At 52.4% G+C, this 23,756-nt stretch overlaps 1 protein-coding gene across 8 annotated transcripts in view; it reads left to right on the top strand.

Moving 5' to 3' along the window:
- The window catches only part of AUTS2 (activator of transcription and developmental regulator AUTS2), a 1,101,696-nt gene that overhangs the window by 190,031 nt on the left and 887,909 nt on the right, over positions 1–23,756 (top strand). Inside the window, exon 1 of one of the 8 annotated variants that reach the window (XM_047714570.1) lies at positions 10,631–10,675. The exons of the other annotated variants lie outside the window; for them this stretch is intronic. Within the exon in view, the coding sequence (XP_047570526.1) occupies positions 10,646–10,675 (30 nt within the window). The 5' untranslated portion in view covers positions 10,631–10,645. Of the gene's footprint in view, positions 1–10,630; positions 10,676–23,756 lie in introns of those variants that run through there. 8 annotated transcript variants of the gene reach the window in all.

Below are 23,756 nucleotides of genomic sequence, written 5' to 3'. Positions count from 1 at the left end.
CCTAGGTGTGGGGGCGGTAGGTCATCAGTAAATGTTGCTGGATTGAACAAAGTTAAGTACCTAATAAAACAAAATACGCCAATTAATGGGGCGATTGGCAAGGATGTACTTAACCAATTCCAGGGTTGGTAGTTAACATTGCGAGGGTTAACTGCAAGGTTCTATGAGAGCGAATGATTAAAAATAAACAGAACAGGGGCGCCTGGGTGGCTCAGTGGGTTAAGCTCTGCCTTTGGCTCAGGTCATGATCTCAGGGTCCTGAGATTGAGCCTCGCATCAGGCTCTCTGCTCAGCGGGGAACCTGCTTCCCACTCCCCCCCGCCTCTCTGCCTACTTGTGGTCTCTGTCTGTCAAATAAATAAATAAAATCTTAAAAAAAAAATAAACAGAAATGGAACTTAGGAGCAAAAGCTTTTGTGTGCCTTTTGATGCCTGGTGCTGGGTAGAATTTTCTGTGAATAAAACGAAATGCCTTGATGGACTTACTTACATACTATAAAATCTGTAAGATAAAATGCAGATCGTTTACTATGGCATATACAGCCGGTAAAAACTCACAGGTGTCCGTTCAAACATGCATTCAGTTATTCACGCACTTAACGTTTTGTTTTGTATGATATGTGCCAGGCACTGTTCTAGGTGCTCGGGATCCACAGTGAACAAAGCACAGCAGTTCGTGACCGGGCGGAGCGCGCGTCCTGTGCTGGAGACGGCAGTGAAGCAGATACATGAGTAAAATAGCCGGACTGCGGGAAGCTGGCGAGTGCCCCGGAGGAGAGGGACGCAGGAGGTGGCGAAAGTGTGTGTCCTGGGGGCTGGCGGAATTCAGGATAAAGGAGTCCCTGAGAAGACAACCCTTGAGTAACCTGTGGACGTGGGGCGAGGGAGTGCTTGGCGAGGGGATCTGGGAGCGGCGTGGCGGCCGTGGAGTGGTAGGATGTGTGTGGCTTTCTGGAATCGACTCGTGGTCCTGCACGTTTGTGACATTAACCCACCCAGCAGGTTGGGATCCGAGTGTCCTGTGGTGTTAAAATCCGTAAGTGTTTCCTCTCTTCGGACATTTGCTCTGGCTGAATCGCCTAAACACATCCGTGCGGGGCGTTGTGTTCATTTCCGCTCGCAGAGTTAATTTGATGGAAAAGGCCTTATGGAAACGTTTCCTTTCCCTTTTGGGGGTCAGGACTTGTGCTGTGGTACCGGTACCTACCTCTAAGCTCTGGTCGGTGGTGGAGCCCCTCTGAGAGCTCGGACCCCGTGAGGCAGGGTGTGTTTCTGTTCAGCTGGTTTACGCAGGTCTTACCGTCCTGTCCCCTGCGTGGGGACCTGATCACTTAATTTGGCCGATAATGGAAGGGCTTTCCTGTCTACTTCTGTTCCCCTCGACGGTTTCCTTATCTGTTCTCCTCGGACACTGACTGGGAACTCATTTCATTACTTAATGAAGTTTTATCTTACATTATTGCTTATTTTGTGCAGCTGTCTTATCTCCCCAACTAGAGAGGAACTTGCCTTTTCTTTCTGAACCTTACGGTGCTGGCTCATAGTGGGTGTGCCCTATCCATCTCTGATTGCTTTCCGTCAAAGCGCTTGTCTCTCTTGGGTGAATGGCCAACATCTTATTTTTCCCATGTTCTGTTTTTGGAATTACCATCTATATCTGAGGTTCTACTCTCCTTAGGACTTGGCCTACGTATGCCGCTGGAGAGCCCAGGGGAACAGTGTAATTACTTCGGGATAAATCCTTTGTGAGTTCTTAACTATTCCAATGCAGGGATCTCTGTGGACTGGTTTTCTGCAGATTGGCCGTTCTTCAGAATCGCTCGTTGTCTGTTCATGACATGAACATTGTAAATTAACTGCCCTTTCAGATTTCGTTGACATTCTCTTCTCGATGGTCATTTCTGGTCACTCAGAAATAGTTGTTCACTCCAAGACAATGACTGAATGCCTAATAAAAGTGAATGACAAAGCCGAATTCAGCTGTGGCTGCTGGACCGGCCGTTTCTAGCTCCTCCTCCAACAGGCGGTAGTCAGATCTGCGCCTCAGCAGAATTATAAACGGCTACATTTCATGACTCTCTTTAGGAATCGCTCTGCCTAGAATACCGTCCTGTCACTGGAAGTGCGGATGTGCTGCGCTGCTTCCCGTTTGGTAGTCTACTCTGAATGGCACCAGTTGGGGATAAACACTTGAATAAATGCTGCCACTTGTCCCATGGGGTCACCCTCTGGGAATTGAGCGTGTGGCTGGGCGGGAGCCATGCAGGGTACCCACCAGTGCACCGCTGCTCACTGGGTTTGCTTCCTTACCATGACTTTGCTTTTCTGGAAACATTTCCCATCCTGTTCCACGTCTGTTTCCTTTGCCCAACAAACAGAAGTCCCTGTCGTTTTTGATAGTTACAGAAAATACAACGTAAAGACTTGTAATCGAAAAAAATAAACCCCTGTCTTCCCATGCACAGCCAGTACCAGCTGTAAGCCAATTAAACTCAACAGTTCACAGGTGTTCCTGGGGAGGACTCTCACACAATGGCACATCGACTTCCCTTTGGGGTTTGTTCACATTTTTCAGAGCTCTTTAAAATTTGTTTTCCAGTGATATCATACTAAACCGGGAAACGGGGCTGAGACGTTGGGGCTGTTGAAGATGTGTGGAGTGGAAGCCTCAGCAGACACACCCCTGTAGGTTACTCTGGTTGCGTTTTCACAAACTACAGTGGTGGTGCAGGGGCCCCCCACGGGGAATCCAGGCTTTCCTGGAAACCTCCCATACCCTTGATGTTGAATTGGAGCTCATTCTTGGCTTCTGGAGCATGTCAGAGAATCACCTCAATTGGTCCCACGTGTGGCTCCAATACTGCGTTCTGGGTGGCTTTGGAGTGTCACCTTTGTCTCTACGTTCCAAGAGTCACTAAAAAGTTGCTACGATTATTAAGTCTATAATATTTTTAATGAAGAGTAAATCATACAAACTTATTAACGTAGACTTTGCTTTATTATTCTCCTGATCTATTAGTTATATCCCCTGTAGTGAGCCAAGATAGAGGATCATGAGCTCACAGTTGTATGGATAGTAACAGACCCAGGTTGTTTTCAAGAATTGTGCAGATTGGGGCACCTGGGTGGCTCAGTCGGTGGGCTGACCCTTTGGCTTGGGTCATGATCTTGGGGTCCTGGGATTGAGTCCTCCACCGGGCTCCCTGCTTGGTGGGAGTCTGCTTCTTCCTGTCCTGTCCCCCTGTGCCTGCTCACTCTCTCTCTGGCTTGCTCTTGCTCACTCTCAAATAAAATCTTAAAAAAACAAAATAGAACAGTACAGACTTTGTCATCACATTTCTCACCTCTCAGATCGTGGCATTTCTGCCCCCCCCCCTTTACCTCGGATTCATGTTCTCAAAGTGTGGCCCTCAGCCCAATGTCAGCTTCACCTGGGAACTTGACGAGATGCGAATTTCGAGGCCCCGCCTTGACCTTCTGACTCAGAAATCTTTGGGGGTGGGGTGGGAAGACGCTGACGGTCTGTGTCTAAGCCTTCCTGAAATTCTGACGCACACTCAGGTTGAGGAATTGCCGCGTAGACAGGGGTTGCTTTCTGCTTAGTCTCTGGTGCTTTCTGGAGTTGATATTCTAACTTCTGTAGGAGGACAGTCATGTCTCCCTTGACCTCTTTCTTGGTGCAAGTGCTTGTCAGATGCTGAAAGCTGATGTCAGGATGGGCAAGGACCACACCCCGCGGGTCAGTGTTTATGGCCTCCGCCCGGGGACTGGTGGAGACTCGAGTAGCATCCTTGGTAACGGGTAGAGAAGTCTGCGACCAAGTGAGGTTGTGCAGCGAAACTTTCAGAACTCAACGACGTGCTGCTTGTTCAAGCGCTTTGCTTAGTGTTGGCATTTTCGAGATCATCCTACACCTCTGCCCCCTGCCTGGAAAGCTGTTCTTACTTCAGACCGACTGCCATGGTGGGGGATAATCAGAACAAGTGGGAAAATACATGAAAAAGCAAGACTTTCCTTGTACTTACTGCTCAGAAGAAAACACGAATTCCAGTGATGAGTGAGAGCTGCTTCCTGTTCCGAGGCACAAGGTCACAGGAGGGTGGTGCCGGACCAGGGTGCTGCTCTCGCAGAATGTCCAGCAGTGCGTGGATGGGAGCGTAGGAGCACGGCTCGGAGAAAGACACCGAGAGAATGGAAATCCTTCTGGAAGGTTTTGTAAACCTACGTAGAGAAGGAACCAGACGACCTCCATCACTTCACGCCAGGTCGGGAGCCATCCTAAAAATTGCGGTAGCAATGAACTCCTTTCCCCTGAGATGATAATAGGAAGAAGGGTTCATTTTTATTTCCATAGGAAAGGTAGATGTGCTTTCCCTGGTGAGCACTAAGTTAATATTGGATGATGGCATTTCAGCAGCTGGGACTTTCCTTTTTCCTGACCGAGTCCCATCACCGTCGTCTTTTACCAGCTCCAGGGCCACAGAAGAATTTTGGTGCTTCTTAGGATTTCCACTCAGAGGTTTAGGAGATGGTACCGAAGTGGACTACAAGACTGGTTGGCATTTACTGAGTACGTCCTCGCAAGAGGTCTTGTTCTAAGGGCTTTACCCACGTTGAACCATAGCTCCTTACCCGTTCTCACCTCCCTTTCGTCGTCAAAGAAGCTCAGGCCAGAGCTAGTGGTCAAGCAGTTGGCCCAAGGCTACACAGCTATGAAATGGGATTTAACCATTTAACCATTCACTTGCATTCCAGAGCCCGTGCCTGCAAACATTCTGTCTTCCTGCACTCATCTGCAGGCCTGTGTGCCCTCATGCTGGTCAGTTCAAGAGTCAGCATAGGTTAGCTCTGTACTGCTGTGAATGTGCTTGTGGACCAGACCTTTCGTCGTCTCTGGTCCGAGGAAGAGAAATCTCCGTTCCTCTTTAAGGAGCTATTCTTAATGTGCCTAGAATCTGGAAATTTTCCATTTAAAATCAAAATTTGCATTTAAATTCAAGAAATATCTATTATGTAATATTATACTGAATGTAAAATTAAGCCTTGCATTTGAAATCAGGAAATATGTACCATGCAAAGTTTTTAAAAAGATTTTATTTATTTATTTATTGGGGGTTGGTGAGAGCACGAGGGGAGGAGCAGAGGGAGATGGAGAAGCCCCCTGACGTGGGGCTCGATCCCAAGATCCTGCGGTCATGGGCTGAGCCCCCCAGGTGCCCCTACCATGCAATATTACTATACCACTGAGTGTAAATTTTAGCTAGCCATTTAAAATATTTGTAGCAACTGGTGGACCAACTTGCTCTCATAACCTTTAGTTGCACGGACTCTCTGTTGTTTCCATAAGCTTCAATGAGGCAGGGGTTGCACAGAGGTACTATGCAAATGAAGTGAGTCCTACGTCTAATGATCTCAAATGAGATGAACACAATCTAATTTTATTTTTAGTTGTTTTCCTGCTTTGTTAAAACAAAGATCATGTGAAATTGGAAACATATGGGTTTTGTCTCTCTGGGTATTTATTTTTTTATTGTGAACCACCAAGATTGAGATTTAAAAATGTTGATTTTTAGGTGTAATTAGTTATATGTGGCTCCATAACCCAATTACCCTCAAATCTATCGGCTTAAAAGAGCAAACATTGAACTGTCTCATGGTTTCTGTGGGTCGGGAACTCCTGGGAGGTTTTTGATCTGGTTCTTTCAGGAGACCGTGGTAAGGGGGTAGACGGGGCCTGCTGTCATCCCAGTGGTTGACCGGTGCTGTAAGATTCGCTTCCGAGATGGCACACTCACTTGGCTTTTGGCAGGAGGCCTTGGTTTCTCACCACATGGACCTCTCCAAAGTGACTTCTTGACATGACATCTGGTTTCCCTGGAGTGAATAATTCACAAGAGAGACAAATGACCTAATCTTGCAAGTCATAACTGTCACGTCTGCCACATTCTGTTAATCAGGAGCTAGTCACTAAAAAGAGCCTTACTCAAAGGGAGGAGAATTAGGCACCCCCCCCCCTTGGAAGAGAAGAATATTAAAGGATTTGTGGACATATTTTAATCACCATACTAGGCCTGACTCTCTGGGTGTGGTAATTTGCATTTTTAACACATTCTCCCAGATGATTTCTGTGCACGCTTAAAATAGAGAATCACTGGGTGTTCAGGTGATATTTGTTGAATGATTCAATCTGGAAGTAAATGAATACTATAATGGCCTTTCCTGGTTTATTTAAGAAGCCAGAACTGGTTTTTCAACATATTTAGTGTTCTCAATATCTAAGGTTTGTGCTTAGGCACCAGACCAGGTGCTAACTAGATAACAGAGCAAATGACGATTTCTGCTGATTTCACTTTATCCGGATAGGGCCCGTAGCTTTTGTTGCTGCTCTGGCCACATGAGCCTGACTTAGCCTGTGGAGTCCGAGCAGCTCACAGTGAGGAAGAAATCAAGTGTACGGCTGGCCGGGCAAGGCAAAAGGATGTCCTGAGGTTTTTGTGTTGAGACCCAGGGTGCATGGGCCAGTGTCTGGCGATCCTGTCTGGCGTGTTGGCTTCTGCAGCTGCAGGCTTGCTTTTAGGAGAGAGGAGGGTATGGAGCTGGGAGTTTGCAAGGAACGGCCAGGGGCTCTGGAGCCCCTCTCGCTTAGACGTCGCTCCTCTTTGAATGTTCAGGGATGTTGCTGGGCAGTCAGGCTCCTTGCCCCTTCTCCATCACAGCCACTCTCTTGCCTTCCCATCAGCATCACCTCCTAATTCTCTGACTTCTCGCCTTCGGGGAGACGATGGACGATGGACGTCACAGAGACACCTGGCTCCTCTTCAAATCTATGCACCAACTATCCATCCACTTCCCTCCCGCCCCCGCAGTGAGAGGAGGCAGATCAATACAGATGCTCAGAATCTGGGTCTCCCATTTCCTCACAAATTCCTCAATTAGCAGAAACAGAAAATCGGGCGATAAAAATCCCAGAGAGGAGGTAACGCTTCCTTGGATGGAGGCCTTTTCAGCGAGAGAGAGCACTGCACCCAGAACCTGGGATCACACACTGGGACAGCCGTGTGATGGAGCTGACATGCCCCAGTAGGTACAACAGATTGTTCTGCTTGTAACCAATCAATACCGCAATTAACAAATATTTATTGAACACCTAGGAGGCAGCCTGGTTCACGCTGCCCTCATTGGCTATTTCTGAGAGGCATGCAAAGCCTCCTAACCCCTCTCTGCGTCTTCCCGCTTGCCCCTGCCCCAGTTAGGTCCATTCTGTCCATTGAAACCCGAGTGAATTTTCCTAAAATACAGAAACTTGACCAGGTCACTGACCTACTTAAAATGCTCGGGTTGGCGATCAGCATCCAGATAAAGCCCACACCCCCAGGCATGTGTGAGGACATAAATCTTCGTCTGTCCCCTGCCCGACTCTGCTTCCCCACTGCTGCTCAGACACCCCCCACTCCACCTTCCCCCAGTGTGCCTCTCTCTGGTGCCATGAAGGAGTGTCTGAGGGCACTGGCCTTATCTTAGCACAGGGCCTGGTCCATCATTAAGATTGAATAGCTATTACCATTGCAGTTACTAACGATGTAGGGAAAGCCCCTGGCACGTAGGAGCTGTTAACCTGAGAGATCTTTCCTCCTCGGGCCCCAGTGTCTTGGTGAGGGCCAGTCACGGGATGCCCTCCGTCGGAGTCTGGTTTGTGGGAGGAGCGGCGCTGGTGAAGACGGAGGAGTTTAGAGAGGCTGGAAGAAGGTGGGGGATTACATTAAACCAGGGTGATGTGTTTGCACGTGGTCCTTGGTCCATCAGGATGTAACTGATAGCATCCTTCCTTGAGGGGAGGGCTGGGAAAAGTGGCAGTGGTGCGGGATTCAGAAGACACGGACAGCCTGACCTTGGGTAAGTCACTGCTTTCTGATTCTCTCTTAGTTCATTTGTAAGATGGGGTTGTCATTAGAGTTAGCTCAGGTAGCCTTTCCAGAACTTTCTGAGGACGAGACGGCGTACTGTGAAGGTGACAGTATTACACTGTCCTACAAGTCACAGTGTGTTAACGAAACAGCTTTTACAGCAGGATGGTTGTCTTACATGGAACTGATGCTGACGCGTGCCTACGGCCCCTGGAGATGGAGGGCCCCGCGCAGCAGGGTTGCACCTTCTGGAAGCATGTCTCCTCTCTCCCTCGTGCCTTCCTCATCCCACATTTGAGAAGAGCTCAGCTTTCTCCGTAGTTCTCTGGCCAGTGTTTTCACTGCACACCATTGTCCCCGCTGCTAGTTACCTTCATAAAGGCGATTCGCAGGACGGTGTGGGAAGAACGCGTGGCATGGACTCGTGGGCTGCGGAAGAATGGATTGAAATCTGGAAGAGTTTACAGCTTAACCCCACACTGGTATTCCCACCTGTGATCTGGGGCTCCTGTGGCCCCCGTCTTGCGTCACTGTGAGGTGGAAGACGCATGTGAGGACCCCCGGCCTGCTTCTGGCTTGTGATCCACGTGGAACAGCCCTTTGTTTCCTCATGTGGGCACCTGAAATGGCTCCCTGGTGTCCTCTGAAGATCCAGACCCCACGTCTTCAGTTGAGGAGGGGCTGCCACGGGCTGGCGCCACGCCTTCCCCTTTCTGCTCTTATCTGTACCCTGTTATGTTGACGCTCCCTCACCTTTACCCTCCAAACTCCGAACCCTCCAGGTGATTTCTTAGTTACTAGAGTCTTCCTTTTTCCATCCTGTGCACCTGTGGCCCTGCTGTGCCTGCTGTCTCAATGCCTTTTCCAGGCCCAAGGGACTTGAAGGTCCTTTTCACGTTGCAGCTTTTCCCAGAAACACCCCTCGCTACCAGGAGGGATCAGTCCTTCGTTCCTTATTCTCCCCGTGCCTGTCGTTTTACTTCTATTACAGCTCTTATCACCGAATGCCTTGTTTCCTGTCGTTTCCCTGTGCTTTTCCCCCTGGATTCAGAGCCCCTGGAGGGCAAAGGCTGTTGTTTTATTTTGGGCTGGATTTTCCCACCCCCACAGTGCCCGGTGCAGTAGGGGTTTAGTAAATACGGCTTGAATCAATGCATGAATGAAATCGTCTCTCCTGGTCTTGTGTGCAGCGTTGTAATGCAGACCAGGTGAATGTAGAATGTTGGCTTAGTGGATTTAGTTTAGCATAGGAAAGGAGTTTTCCAAGAAGCAGTACTGGCTTTGAAAACAGAAATTGCCTTTAATCTTGTGGAAAACACATGCCAGCCCTCTCCATAATGGTCTCAATTACAGGAGAGCATCGTGTTACTGTAAAAACACAAATAAATAAACCCATGACAATACTGTGTTTGGGAGATAAAACCACATAAAAGCCATCTTTCCCCAACTCTCCAGCATGATAATTAAGGCCCTTCTGGAAGGGGGAAAAAAAAAACCCAAACCAAAACACACTGGCAAAGAACAAGTGATATTACACTTAAAAACGCTTCTTGTACTTGACGAGGTGGGAGGAGGGGGCTACACTTCTTTATGCAGCACAGGTACCCGGGTTCCTCCCAGCTTTTGCCAGACCCGATGCTGTACGGATTGCATTGCGTGATGAATCTGTCCTTAGGGTTGCCAAAGATGGTGGGATACCTGGAGACAGAGAGGGTCACCTGGAAGGTGGTGCTGTGAAATTTGTCTACCACGCTTTGGCCCCAGACATTTCATAGTCTTCTAAGTGCTGGTTCTCCGTTGGTCCCGGAAGCCCTCAGTGAGTCTGTGTGGGCTACAGCTTTCACCTGGATTTCGTTTACTGATCCCCATTCCCCATCGGAATGTTTGCTTGTCTCTTTTTAACTCCAGGGTTCTGGATCGGGTTCTTTTAAGGGTTGAGTGGGAGTGATTTTGTCAGCCACGCAGGGCTGAAACCAGACTCAACAGAGCCCAGCTGCTTCTCTTCACCTCCATGGCCACCCCCCTGGGCTGAGCCTCCGTAGTCTTTGACCTGGAATGCCCCAGGGCCTCCTAACTGATTTCTGCTCCTACCTTTGCCTCCCTCAAGTGTTCCTCAGGCAGCCCGAGGGGCCCTTTAGAGATGTGCTTGAGATCCTCTCCGTCCTCCAGCCAGTCTCCCATTTCCCTAAGAATGCAAGTCGGAAACTGTCATTACCTGGCCTACATGGTACTGCATGCTCTGGAACCTTCCATCTCATCTCTTCCTGCCCCCCGCCCCCCGTTAATCCTCTCCAACCCTTGAGCTTGCTTGCTGGAGAACGCCAAGCATTCTTGGTCCCAGAGCCTTTGCAGTATTGTTCTCTCAGCTCCGAATGCTCTGTGCCCAGAGGTGCATGTGGTTCATGCCCTCACCTCATTCACCTCTGCTGTGTGTCCCCTCTGCGGGGAGGTCCTGTCCGCCTGGGTCCGAGGTGCTCAAACAATGCCTGGCATGCGGCTGGCACTTAGGGCATCGTTGTTGGAAGCATGAGTGAGCATTGGCTGGCGAGTCTAGCAGACCTGGAGGGAGAATGTGGTCTACAGGGACGGTGGCTTTAGAGCCAGATGTCAGGTCAGGCTGGAGTTGTCCGTCCTTCTCTGTCTGGGAGATGTTTTACTTTGGGAAAATCATTTACCTTTCCCTACTAGATACATGAGATTATGCGTACCACATGGGGTTATTTTGAACAATAAGTCAGCTAATGTTTGTGAAGTGCCTGGCATTGTATCAGGTAAACAGATTTGAGGTTCCTAGTTATTAATTCTTAGGCATCCTGCTTTCCACTTGTGCAGGCATGTTATATGGGGTAAGGGAAGTGTCTAAAAGTGGTCGACCTTAGTTTGTAATTCTCAGATAACCTGGAAGGAGCTGTGAGTATGGTTAAAGCACCAAGCCCTCTGCTTGGCATATGCTAGGCCTCAATAAACGTCCAGGCCTTCTTGCTCTTACCGGTCAGACTTGGACACCACTGAAGCGCAGGGTGTCCACTGTGGCAGCTCTGCGGGCAGGTGCGGATTTTGGTAAACAGAAAGAGGGAGAATTCTGCTGCTGGGCTGGGGGCGGTTCACCGTCCTGCTTGTGGTTCAACAGGGACTGCATTTATGAAAATGGCAGTTGAGTCCAGGCAAGGCACTCGAGACTGTGGGCTGTGCCAGCACGTGTGGTGTTTCCATTTACATCCTCAGAGTAAGTACAATCTCACCATTATTCCTTGGACGCGCTCCTTGCCAAGAAAAACCCATTGTAAATTTCTGGTTTAAAGATTCTGCAGTTTTAAGGAGTCGTACGTTTTGTCGCTGTAACATTTTCTTGGCTCCACACATGTTTAAGCCCCACTGGTCTACCTTGTAAATACTCTACAAATGTTGTGAAAAGCCGAACCACGTCACTTGTTTTCCTAAGTTCCTTATAGGAAATGGTACCGCTTCTGCCCCTGCCTAGTTGTGGGTTTCTGCTCAGGCATTCTGGAGTGAAAAAGCGTGGGAAAGAAGGTATATCGTCAGCAAAATGCGTTTTGGAGATCGGGTTGGGCTAGGCTGGAGGGGAGACGTGTGTGGCCGGCTGAGCGTCTGCGTGACATGGACCCGTTGTGTGGAACGCTCCCGCTGGCCCCGTGGCCAGCTCCCAGCCAGGCCACCCGGGTGCAGGCCTCTGGAGCGGGGAGCCCTGCACAGCCTGGAGCCTCTCTAACCCAGTGTGCTGAATAGGACTCGGAAGAATGGGAGCCGTGTCCCCTTTGTCGCCCGCAGCCCTGCTTTGAGCCCGCACAGTGACTGTGCACTTGGGCCTCAGCTGGCGCCTGGGAGACTCTGCAGGAGCTCTGTGTGTGCTCCGTGTGTGCCCGGCGGCCTGGGGGGGTGGAGCGTGCGCTCCAGGGCTGTCGGGGGGCTGGTGCCTGCCGGGGAGGGGCTGCCCTCTTTATGCTGCGGGGTCTGCCAAGAATGTGCCGCCCTTGACAGTGTTGTGGCCAACAGGAAAAGCATTCACGGCATCTTAATGAAAGGCAGCAGCTCCTTTCTTCAGGAATAATAGCCATTCTTTTATGGAGCTAGGTCCCTTTTTAGAGATGGAGAGAGAAGCCAATTATTTTTCAGTTAAAATTTATTTCTTTGAACGCTGATACCTTCAGGTGCAGACTCCCCCGCTTTGCCATGGCCATTGCAGCCCGTCCTCTGCCGTGGTTTTGAGCTGCATCTTACAGAATAATCCGGTGACGGGCCACGGTGCCGCAAGGCCTCAGAGCCCCATGTGGCCCATCTGCAGAGCGGATCTGCCTTCCTCTGGAGGTGGAGACTGGTGCTTCCTGAGGCGGAAGAGGTCTGTTTCCCTCTACTCCGCATCTTCACATCGTCCGACGTGACCTCTTTTTACCAAAATTGGGGCGTTTTCTCCTGTGGGCCTGATAGCGCACCCTTAGGAGGGAGTCTGATGAGCGGGGTGTTGTCAGGGTAGAGGGGTCGTGGTGTTTGAGGGCCGATCTGAAAGTCCTGTTGGGGTGGCGCGTCTTTTCCCTGGAGAGAAGCGAGATGGAGGCAAGTGGTATTTCCTGTGCTGGAGGAAACGCTCCGCTGTTTCTCCTCTTCTCCAGACTTGTCTGTAGACTATAGTCTTTTTTTTTTTTTTAATACGTAAGTGGGACTTGGCATAGTGACCTCCACGTTTCAGCCGTGCCCATGTTCTGTGTGTAAATGGTGACAGACGACGCAGCCCTTCCTGTCTTTCACGCCACGTAGGCGAAGAGACCCTCTCAGTGCATGACCTCCTGCTGGGGGCAGTAGCTTCTGTTCCGGCTCGGGTGCTGTGGGTCTGAAACCGGCCAGGGGAGGTCATGCTCTCTGCTGCTGAGTTTCCCAGTGAGAAGCCGGGCCAAGCCTTTTGCCTCTGAAATCCAAGAGCCGTGAGGCTGGACACGATGCCTGGGTTTGGCTTTGGACAGGGGCGGGTTTCCGAGCGACGCCGTGAACCGTGGCGGCAGGCTTTCTCCTCGGGAGACAGGTGCGGTGCATTATTCTGACATCCCCGAGCTGTCTCTCCCAGTGATCATTTCAAGGGAGGACGGAAACACATTCTGGTCATCCGTGCTGTGGCGTGGTGCTGGGTACTTTAACATGTACTACTCCATTTACAGACCATTAAATTCTAGTCGACTTTTAAGATTTTATTTATTTATTTGACAGACACAGATCACAAGCAGGCAGAGAGGCAGGCAGAGAGAGAGGGGGAAGCAGGCTCCCCGCTGAGCAGAGAGCCCGATGCAGGACCCGATCCCAGGACCCTGGGATCATGACCTGAACCAAAGGCAGAGGCTCAACCCACAGAGTCACCCAGGGGCCCAAATTCTAGTCGACCTTAGATCATCCTGTCAGCCACCGGGAGTTCAAGCAGCCCCTCACCTTCTGCTGCCCCCACGCAGACATCCTAGAAGCATATTAGCGGATCACAGCAGCTTGGGGGCGGTACTTCCTTGAATCGTTCAACTCCGTTATCCTGGCTAAGACCGGGTTTGCTGGGGACCCTGGAACTGAATCTTGAGGGGTGTCCGTCGGGGACCGGAAATGAAGGGCAGCTTCGCACACACGGCTTCTGCGTGTTGGTGGCTCGGAGACCCGCGTGCGTGACGCTGCCCGCTGGCGTTGCCGTGCGCTTTGGCTCGGTCCCGGCTCGGGTCAGGAGTCTCGGGAGCTCATCGTGGGTCTTTATGCAGGGCTCGCTTTGGGCCCCGTTGACCGATAACTGTAGAGGCTTCCAGTGTACCCGGAGTTTTCCCTAGTGTTTGCCCTTCTCGTCAGAATGACAGGGTGGGTTTCTCATCCCCATTCACTTTGTAGATAAAGACAACGGGGGCGGGTGACGTTCTGCATCCGCTCTGGCGTCCCGTCCGAGAAGGGACAGGGCCCGGACTCGAAGCCGGGACGTCTTCTTCCAGATCCGCTGCCGCTCTGTGCTGCGGTGACTTTCGTGTTCAGAGTGTGTCATCCGCGCATTCGCGCGGGAGGTGCCGGGTGGCACCCGCTTTGAAGGCTGACAGCTTTGTGACCTGCGGTAGCCTGGAGTCTCGTTCCCTCATGAGTGCAACCATGAGATGATAGTGCTGGAACGTACCTCGCTGCGAATGCTTCGTGCACAGCCGATGCCCTGTGCGTGTCTGCCGTCCTCCCTGCTCCTCCTGTCCTCCTCCTCCTGTGCTCCACCGTCTTCATCGTCATCATCACCAGCGCCAGCTTCCTCTCATCTGCCACGAGGGGGACGAACGAGCATGGACTTCGCGATCGAGAATCACCGGTTCCGAGGTCCGAAGGGACATGCGACACGAGCAGGCCGGCATGTGTGTGATGTGCCGGCAGCTGAGGTGCGGTAAGGGTGCTGCGAAGCTTAGAGGAGGCAGTGCGTGGGCTTTTCATTGCCAGACCCCAGCTCTCCAGGAGCTCCGCTCCCCGGCGGTGTCGTTCCTGTTTCCTCATTGCTCGCTGGGGGCCGCGTGTCAGGTGCCGGGTCTTACGGGCATTTCATGTGCGTCCCGTGTGAAGGAGGAAGGAGAAACAGATGCCTGTGGCTGAGGGAGCCTCGGGGTCGTGTGGGGACATCAGACCTGTATTAGCAACTGGAAGGCTTTCCAGGACAAAGTCGCTTCGGCGTGCCGTGCTCCCCGTGAGGCCGGAGGGAGTCGGATGCGTGTGCGATCCTGTAGGCTGACGAGTGGGGCAGACTGTGAGGCGGAAGCGGGCCTGGAGTCGCACCTGACAGACCTCAGAGTTTGGGTTAGGAGCTGCAGGAGGGCAGAGAGCCCGGCAGGGGTGGGGCTGTGAGGCAGATTTCCGCCTGGGCCGGTTGGAGGGGGAGCGCTGCCTGGGGAGGTGGGTGGTCCGGGAGGCATGGGCCCCTCTATTCCTAGCAGGAGATCCTGCCTCTGCACCCCAAAAGGGTACACACAGCCCACTCCCACCCTCAGCGCAGCCCTATAATAACATCTTTGTGTTCGTCTTGATGTTTCTGGTCATTTGGAGACAAAAACCTAGAGAGACCTACAGCTTGGCCACTGGGTCTGAGTGGGCCTGTGAGCAGCAGCCTAGCCACAGCCCCTTTGTTTGTGAGCTGTTTGCCGCATTTAAATGCCATTTACATACGGAGCTGTCAGAGCTGAGTTGGCCCATGATTATTCCTTGATGTCTGTTGAGAGACAAAAAAAAAAAAAAAAAAAAAGAAAAGAAATGGAAGAATGGAAAACGCTGGCTAATGAGGAGCTGGGTTCCCTTTCTCCGCCGATGACAGCTTCCTTTCTGATCTGATGGTCCGTCAGAAGCCACGGTGGTGTGCGACTGTGGGGTTACGTCCCCGCCGAAGCCGTCTTTCCCTCCGAGTCGTACTTGATGGGGAGACCTGTCACTTGTTATGCTGACGCTGTGTGGATTTTGTGCGGCTGCCAGCCAAGAGAGTTCTAGGACAGCATCTGATGGGGCGCAGGTTGTGGCAAAAGCGATAATAAATAGAGCGCTGGCGAGGGTGGGTTTTGATTGACCCGAGATTGTATATTATTAAACCCCAGTCTGCATGTACATGTCAGTTCGTGAAGAACCAGACCCGTAATCCAGCGCAGGGCTGTGGCAGTTTGGGTTTATTAAATGTGCTCTATATCACTATTAATACTGAGGAGCAGGGAGGAATATCTGTGATCTTTTAATCTATGCAATAATGGTTTGCAGGGAGATTACCAGACACGTCGGGCTGTTGTTGGCCTGTAATTGTATTCAGAACTCTTCGAAGCATTGATTTCTTTCTGGCATACTGATTTGGCTCCACAGTCTCATAAAGCTCTTTTATAGTCCTCTTTGCTTTGGATTTTCCAAAAATAATTGGAGAATAATAATAATGTAGCTGGCGATAAAGAAGAGAAAGCTTGAAAGGGAATTTTCAGCCAAGTGCATAGCCATAAACATCCTCTGTGCTCATAAACACCTGGGTCTGTGACCTTTGTGTTTATAAGATATTTATTGCCGCCTGGGCTCTCTGCTTGGGGGTTATCACTTCAGTGCCTTGTAAAATTTGATTGTCTAGTAAGTAGATTCTGAGTTTTTGCTGAGTAGGGAAAAGGTGTCCCTCCCCTGAGTTTTCCTGGGGAACTATGGATCTGCCCAGAGGAGCAGGTCCGCCCCATTGCAGAAGGGAGAGCTGGATGGTGCTGGAGTTCCAGTGTGGAGACAGACAGTGGGACCCACCAGGAGCGCCCTTTGTCCTTAATTAAGTAGCTGGTCATGGAAATGACTTCTGAATGGAAGCCGGGGGGGGGGGGCAGCACATCAAGGAAACCCCAGTCATGAGGATGGTTTTCCTTTTAAGTAGAAAGGAGATTTTTGATCTAAATCAAGGAACCTCTCTTGGCATTGTTACCTTCTCACCCTTCTTCCCGTTCCCGAAACGGGCCAGAGAAATGGTCTCCAAGTTCACTTCCACTGGCTGTAACAAGAAGGCTGGATTCATGCCGCAGAGCACACAGACACCTGCCTCCCATCTTCTGTGGTTCTTGAAACATTTCTGCAGGAAATTCTAGGCACCCTGTCAACCTTTATCTCCCCTGATGCTGTTGCTTAATTATTCCTAAAGGCAACGCGCAGATCCCTGCCACCTGACAGGTACGCTGGGCTGCCTTTGCGCACTTCTGGCGGCCCCGCTCTGTGCTGTGCAACGGGGGGTAGTGGGCATAGGGGGTGCAGAGAGTTACCAAGAAACAAGCGTCTTCGGAGAGCTCTGCTCTAACTGGCGAGCTTTATTACTGCTGAGGTCTGAGCCATCTCGAGGTGTATAGGGCCCGCATTGATCCAAGGAGACCGTTCTACCCGAGGCCCGGCTTCTTGTCCCAGAAGGTGAATCACTGCCGCGTGTCACGGCGTGTCCAGAGCGTGCTTTCCTGTGCCCGGCTCCGGTCAGGCGGTGCTGCCCGGGAGTCACGTGAGCACAGGACTGGCTCCGCGGCTTGTGCAGTGGCTCGCAGCGGGCCTTGCGGTGGGCTAGAGGAGAAAGCCCCGCACCGTGGCACGCGGGAATGAGATGCCAGGGCAGTCGTCGGTCAGGAGAGATGGCGATCAGACCCGTCGTCCTCTGCGCTGAGCTTTGTGAAATGCAACAGAAGAAGTGCGAGTTCCAGACCCGCAGGGGCACTGCATCCCTCGGGGGAGGGAGAGGGGCGGGACGTGGGCCTGCGTGTGTCGTCCCCGGACTGCTCGCACCACGTTCACTGGGGGCTAGTTTGAGTTCGAGGGGCAGATTCTGCGGTGTCACCTCGGAGCGCTGGTGAAGTTTGAGCACCTGTGCTTCCGGCTGACACCACTTCTGGGGAATGAATTCACGGCACCTGGGATTGAGGGCTGCTTGCTGTAGGGCACCAGAAAGAAAAGAAGAAGGTGCCCCCGGATGCTGAAGCAGCTGTCACCTCCCTGTGAAAGGGGTCAGAGGAGGGAGGGAGCAGTGGGGCGTCAAGGCGGGGTCTCCGTGGAGAGAGTAGGAGGAAGGAATGGGAGAGAGGGAGGGAGAGCGGCATCAGTGAGCACGTGTGTGCGGGGAGCCTCCCGGCCCTTCCAGAGCGTAGTTCCGTGTGGGGAGAACGCGGACCCACGAACCCCAGCCAAGAAGAGGAGATGCAAAGTCAAGTACAGACTCAGGCCGTTGCGCGGAGAAGAAGAACAGTGTTCCTCCCGAGTTGAAGTCTAGTGTGCGCTCGTCTCCTGCGACCCCTCTGCGGGGTGCGTTAACTGGGGCTGGCGATCGTGCCCCTGCAGGGGCTCTGTGCAGTGAGGGGCTCACGAGGAGGATTTTACTTGCCTGAGGCCACGGCTTCCCACGCGGGAGGCTGTGGTGCTCAGGAGAAGGAGGGACGACGGTGTGTGGGGAAGGATGAGCTGCCTCCGCAGGAGCAGTGCCCGTGTCCGCAGAGTGTGTGTCCGGAGGAGGGATCTGGGATCTCACTCGGGGGTGGGGGCGGATCCAGAGGCGTGGGGATGTGAGGAAATACAAAATTAAGTCTTCTAAGTTTTTGTTGTTCTTATTTAAAGGCAGAAAAAGAGCCCCTGAAATTTATCAGAGGAAGTAGCCCGATGAGCGTTCTGTCTCATGAGCTCACGCGTCTAGCGAGGGGGGCATCGTGACTGGAGGGAGGGAGGGAGGCGAGGAGGCTGTTCTCAGTGTAGGGATGAGCAACGACGGGACTTTGAGCTGGTGCGGTCCTGGGAAAGCCGTGTGAGCGGCGGCAGGAGTCGTGGTGGTTGCAGGTGGAAGGGAGGAAACGGGGACCGGCCGTTGTGCCGGTGTCGCCCACAGCCCCCCCCCCCCCCCCAGGTAGCGCTTAGCCAGCACCGTTTTCATGATGCGGAGACTGATTTTTGTAGCTGGTCCGACGGCTGTGTGGCTAGAAGTGGCACATTCAAGACTGGACTCGCAGTTGTCTGCCCGAACAGCCTGTGCCCTTTCTGCTGTGGATGCAGACCTTCGACAGAGAGAAAGATGCTGAGTGTTTAGAGCTGGGCGGCTGCTGGCCGCGGCAGAGGTCTTGGCGGTGGGAGGCTGTTAAGCACGAGGGAAGGCACGGCACAGAACACGGAAGTTCCTTTGGTGAAACTGTCGGACAGAGCTCAGCGCAGGCACCCAGAGCCTCGCTGGACACCGAGGTGGACACAGGGCTGCACTCTTTGGTTGACCAGTGACCCGGAGACGCACCGACGATGGGGTCTGTGCCCCACTGCGTGCGTGGGCAGCTCCGTGAATCCGGCCCCACGATAGCACACGCGTCCCCTCCTCCTGGTTGCAGCTTTACCTTGACAAGGTCCTGTTGATGACTCGGGCTTACCTCCTGCGGGGGTCCCCACATTCCGCAAAGGACAAAACGGAGTCTAAAACGAAATCCTAGCAAGAAAGGGAGAGGAGAGACTAGAGCTAAACCGGGACTTTGAGTTCTTCCGTCTAAGCTTTTTTTCTTTCTTTTTTTTTTTTTTTTTTTTTTTTTAAAGTTTTAAGTGGGCTCCGTGCCCAGCGTGGAGCCGGACACCGAGTCTAAACTCAGAGCCCTGAGAGCAAGACCTGATCCAAGGTCAAGAGTCTGTGGCTTAACCCACTGAGCCACCCGGGCGCCCTGAGCTGTTTGTTATCTCTCTCTGCCTGCAAGCACAGTGGTCCTTAGCCGTGTTAGGAGATACGCAGAACCACAGTCTATCCGCACACCTGCGTCTCCCTCGCAGCAACTCCCCTCTCCCCCCGTCTTTCCGCACACACACCTGCTCAGGTGCGACGTGCGGCTACATCCGCCTCCTCCCCTCTGCTGAGTAGAAGCGGCGGACACGCAGTGCAGGGTGTCAGGCGACACCTGGCAGTGACACCGGGCTGGGTAGCGGCTGGCTTGCTGCGGGATTGCGCTGCGTGCCCCGTTGGGTCCGACATCCAGTCCGCGCGGACTCTCGGGGAGGCGTGGGGCGTTTGCTCAGGTGGGGAGCGCGCGTGCTGAGCTGCGTGTCTGCGGCCGTGAGGAAGAGAGGCCTCGACACGCGTCCAGCAGCCGCTCACGCCCGCAGCACCGTCTCAGCACACGCGCGGTGCTCCGGCCGCTCCTGCTGATCTCCCTCCTCGGCTGCGTTCTTAGCTGGGGGCTGCGTTTTGTTTTCTTCTTTTTTAAAGATTTTATTTATTTATTTGACACACAGACAGCGAGAGAGGGAACACAAGCAGGGGGAGTGGCAGAGGGAGAAGCAGGCCCCCGCCGGACAGGGAGCCTGATGCGGGGCTCGATCGCAGGACCCCGGGACCATGACCTGAGCCAAAGGCAGACACTGAACAACGGAGCCACCCAGGCGCCCCGACTGCGGTTTTCATTAGGGGCAGTTCACACATCAGTCTAACATTGCTGGGCCGGGCCGAGGATCCGCAGGTGTCACTCACATGGGGGCCACTTCAGTCATGCTCCGCTCACGCCACAGGGTCCCCGACACTGACATTCACATACACGTAAAAGGGGGCATTGGGTGAGTCCTGGGGAGGTTCGATTGCTACCTGGAGGAGAGGGCGGGGGTTCCCAGTTACACAGACGAGCGTTCCAGGTGAACAGTGACCCACAGGTGTGAAGGCTCCTCACGTGATGCTGTTAGGTTCCTTCAGAGGAATTGAAAATGCTGAATTCTGAAGAGACAGCCTGACTGGAGATCATGCGATCCTGACCAAGACCTTTCTTCTCTCTGCCTCAGTTCTTCATCTGTAAAATGGGGCCAAGACTCCCCACCTCACAGAGCTGTTGGGAGGGTTTACTGATACAGTCATACGTGCTGAGTGTGTAGCGTACTCACCGAGTGTACTCAGTAAATCACTAGTTAACAATTATGACGTTTAGTTGTTTAGTAGTCGTCATTCTGCCGTTTGTGGGAGTTGGTAGCTTTGGGTCCGTTGTGTGGCTGAGTGAAAATTCCATCGGAACAGAAGGAAACCGGCGCTGCATTTCTTTCTGCCAGTCTTAGGCTGCGCTGTCTGCTCTGTCCATCAGTTCCCTGTTACCTCAGTTCAGGGAACTGGCCTCGCGTGACCGGCTGCTGGAGCGCTTCCGTTTTCTCGAACATTTTCACCATTCCCTTCATCTTGCTGAGGCCACGGAAAGCGAGCAGTCTGCCAAGGACGTGAACGTTCAGATTTCCGGTGGCCGTAGTTCTCACTGTGGCCCAACTTCTGTGACCTTAGGGTCGTTCCTGGTGAAATTGAGCTTTGCCCCTTCCTGTGTGTGTGTGTTTTTCATCCTCTGCTTTGGAGGACTGCTGAAGGCTGCATCTGTCCTGGGGCTTGTGACGTGATACTTCCCATGAGTCTAGAAAACCAGCGTTAGGGAGGTCGAACCTTAAGCGGAAGACACGTTGCTACGTTCCGGTGCCTCCTTTCCCTGCTGATGTCGTACGGCTGGGGACGTAATTCAGGAACCATGTTTACTGATGCTGCGTGTTTCCTGGGCTGCTGGAAATGCCTCTTTTTACCCAGTGAATACAGCTTCCTTTAAGCTTCAGTTTTCTCTTTGTAATAGTCCTTTTTGTGACATACATGCACAAGGCCGCTTTTCCTGCAGCAGTTCCAGACCTCCTGTGTGAAATGGGTCCCTGCCGTTGCTGATAGAAACCTCTGAGACGGAAGCACCCAAGACCGTGGTTCTCAACCCCCGAGTCCATGAGACTCACTTAGGGAGCTTGGAGAGAATCCCAGTGCCTGGGCCACTATTCTAGAAATGACCTAGTTGCTCTGGTGTGCTGCCCCGACGCTGCTGTCTGAACAGCATTCCTCAGGGGACCCTAGCGTCTAACCATATTGAGAACCACCTATCTGGAAGGATTTTTGATGAGATCCAGTGGATTAAGAGCAGTTCTCGATTTTCTCAGCAGAGTCCCGTCGCCTTCCATTGCGAGCTCATTTTGACGACGAGGGGTGCAGCTGTGCAGGGCGGCGGCCCAGAGGGAAGCCGCTGTGTATTCTCTGTGTCCCAGTCCTCTGCAGCCCACCTAGTGCCAGGCATATACTAGACGCTCCGTACCACCCCTCCCCCTGCGTGTGTTTTGGATGATTAACATAGTGGAATGAAGCCCAGATTTACCAGCCAGACACTTCTGCTCTGTCCCTGAGCCTTTTCCCTTCTGTGGTTCATGAGAGAGCAGGTCCACAAGCAGATACTTTCATTGTCCCAGGAGGAGAAAAACACCTAGTTTTGAAATGCTTGAATGATAAAACTGATCTTTGGTCAAGACAGCGAAGGCCTGCTGTGTGTCCGAAACTCCCATCAGCTCGAGGGGTGAGACAGGTCGTGCCGTTCGTCCCCTGGCTGAGTACCCAGTTCTTACTAGCGTGGTAGGTTCTGCACAGCAGTGCGGATGGGTTCTCTGCTGCCCAGTTCTGCTCCGGGCGGCTGCTGCTGCTGCTGCTGCTGCTCCTGCTTCTCCTCCTCCTCCTCCTTCTTCCCTCTCTCCTTTTCGGATGCCCCAGATTGCCTCAAGGCCTACAGCTGTGGTTACTCATAAAGAGAGAATTCTGTCCACGCTGGGGAACATGGCTTGGGCACTGGATCAATTGTTCTGTTTTGGTGTTGTACCTTGAGCGATGTCAGGTCTGTGTTAAGTAAGCGACGCCTTAGTAGTCAGACGGAGCTTTTATATCCTCGAGTGTCCAGAGGTTGTTTTAGTCCCTCGCAAGACTGGCGATGAGCAGGGCAGGTCCTTAGTATTTAAGACTCGGGTTGAGTGACCTGGCGTAGGGGATCGAGCTGGGCCTCTGAGTGTGAATTCCTTCGGTGCGCGGAGCTTTGGGTCGTGCTATTGCTTGGTAAGAACACCCTGTAAATGTGACTCCTGGCACTTCAAGGTTCTGTGTGTCCCCGCTGCTGTGGTTTGAATCCTTTGTGTGCATTCGTGTGTGCTCGCCCGTGTGCCTGTGTGCGTGTGGGCATCTCCATTAATATCAAGCTTCTTGCCATTGGCCGCCGCAGAATGCGTTTCATAGCTGGAAACGTACGTGTGATGCAGTCAAGACAGCGTCCTCTTTTGTTAACCGTTGTGAGTTCTGTCCTGCCACGAGCTACGTTCACTTTAGTCTGCGTACGGGTGACTGTTCGTGGCTAGTGTTCTATTTCTAGATAAAGTATTTTTCTCAGCCTGTATTGTTTGCTTAGAATGATTGTGCGGAAAGCTTAATATATTCGGTTTCAGAAGATGAGATTTTTCTGGGGTGGTTCGCAGGTGGTTTTCATTCATCCAGCAAGTTATGGAGGGCCAGGGCCTCCTGTGTGTCAGGTTCCCGCTCTCTCTACTTCCCTCCTAAGGAAATCTGGAATAAAAACGACACTGCACGTAGGTTAAGGGAGAAGGAGTCTGTACCTGTTTGGCTGGGTTCTTTTTTTAAACCAGTTTGTCCATTTCCTGATTTTGGGGTGAAAGCGTTTCCCCAACTCGCCCAGGGTGGGAAGTGCTTTCCTTGCTCCCCAGAAGCATCTCACGGAGAAGTGCCTGTGGCTGCTGGAAGCTCGCAGAGAGCCGCACGTGGAGCTGCCTGGGCTGTGTGCCTCCTCCGTCCGCTCTGCTCTCTCCTCTCTTCCCTCCATCCGCCCCTCCCAGCCCACGCAGAGTCTTCTCTGTGCTTCTTGGTTCCTGTATGCTGGGGAGATGGTTGGTTCTACCTGAATGTCAGGAAAGCAGTCCGCGTTGAAGACCTCAAAGGCAGAAAAGTGGTTTTTGTCCTCAAGAGCTGCTTCCCCTGTGCGTTGGTGCAGCCCCTCAGTCGGCGTTCGGGAAGAAGGGACACTGTGGAGGTGGGTCGTAGCCACTAAGGAGGGGAGAAGCCAAGGAGGAGGAAAGAAAGAAACAAGCCGGTCTCCTGAAGATGGTTGCGGTAGATGCTTCAAAAGACGTCCGAGGCGTAGAGTTCATGGTAGAACGTGGCGCGGCGTCCTTCTTCAGATGTGCGGGCTGAGAGGAGGAGAGAAGAGCCTCCTTCCGTTCGTTCGTTTGTTTGTTTAAAGATTTTATTTTATTTGACAGACAGAGATCACAAGTAGGCAGAGAGGCAGGCAGAGAGAGAGGAGGAAGCAGGCTCCCTGCTGAGCAGAGAGCCCGATGTGGGGCTCGATCCCAGGACCCTGAGACCGTGACCTGAGCTGAAGGCAGACACTTCACCCACTGAGCCACCCAGGCGCCCCCCCTTCTGTTTTAAGGGGTGTCAGCGTCTGGCCTGTCCCCTTGGTGAAGGTAAACAAAGCTTATCTTTTTGATCGACATCAGAGGGGGCTTTTAAAGTCCCAGGAGGCGGACAGAAGGGGTGCT

The sequence above is a fragment of the Lutra lutra genome, chromosome 18, assembly GCF_902655055.1.
Source record: "Lutra lutra chromosome 18, mLutLut1.2, whole genome shotgun sequence".
Lineage (NCBI taxonomy): Eukaryota > Metazoa > Chordata > Mammalia > Carnivora > Mustelidae > Lutra > Lutra lutra.
The sequence above is the reverse complement of the archived record's forward strand: the minus strand, read 5'-3'. Positions and strand labels throughout refer to the sequence as shown.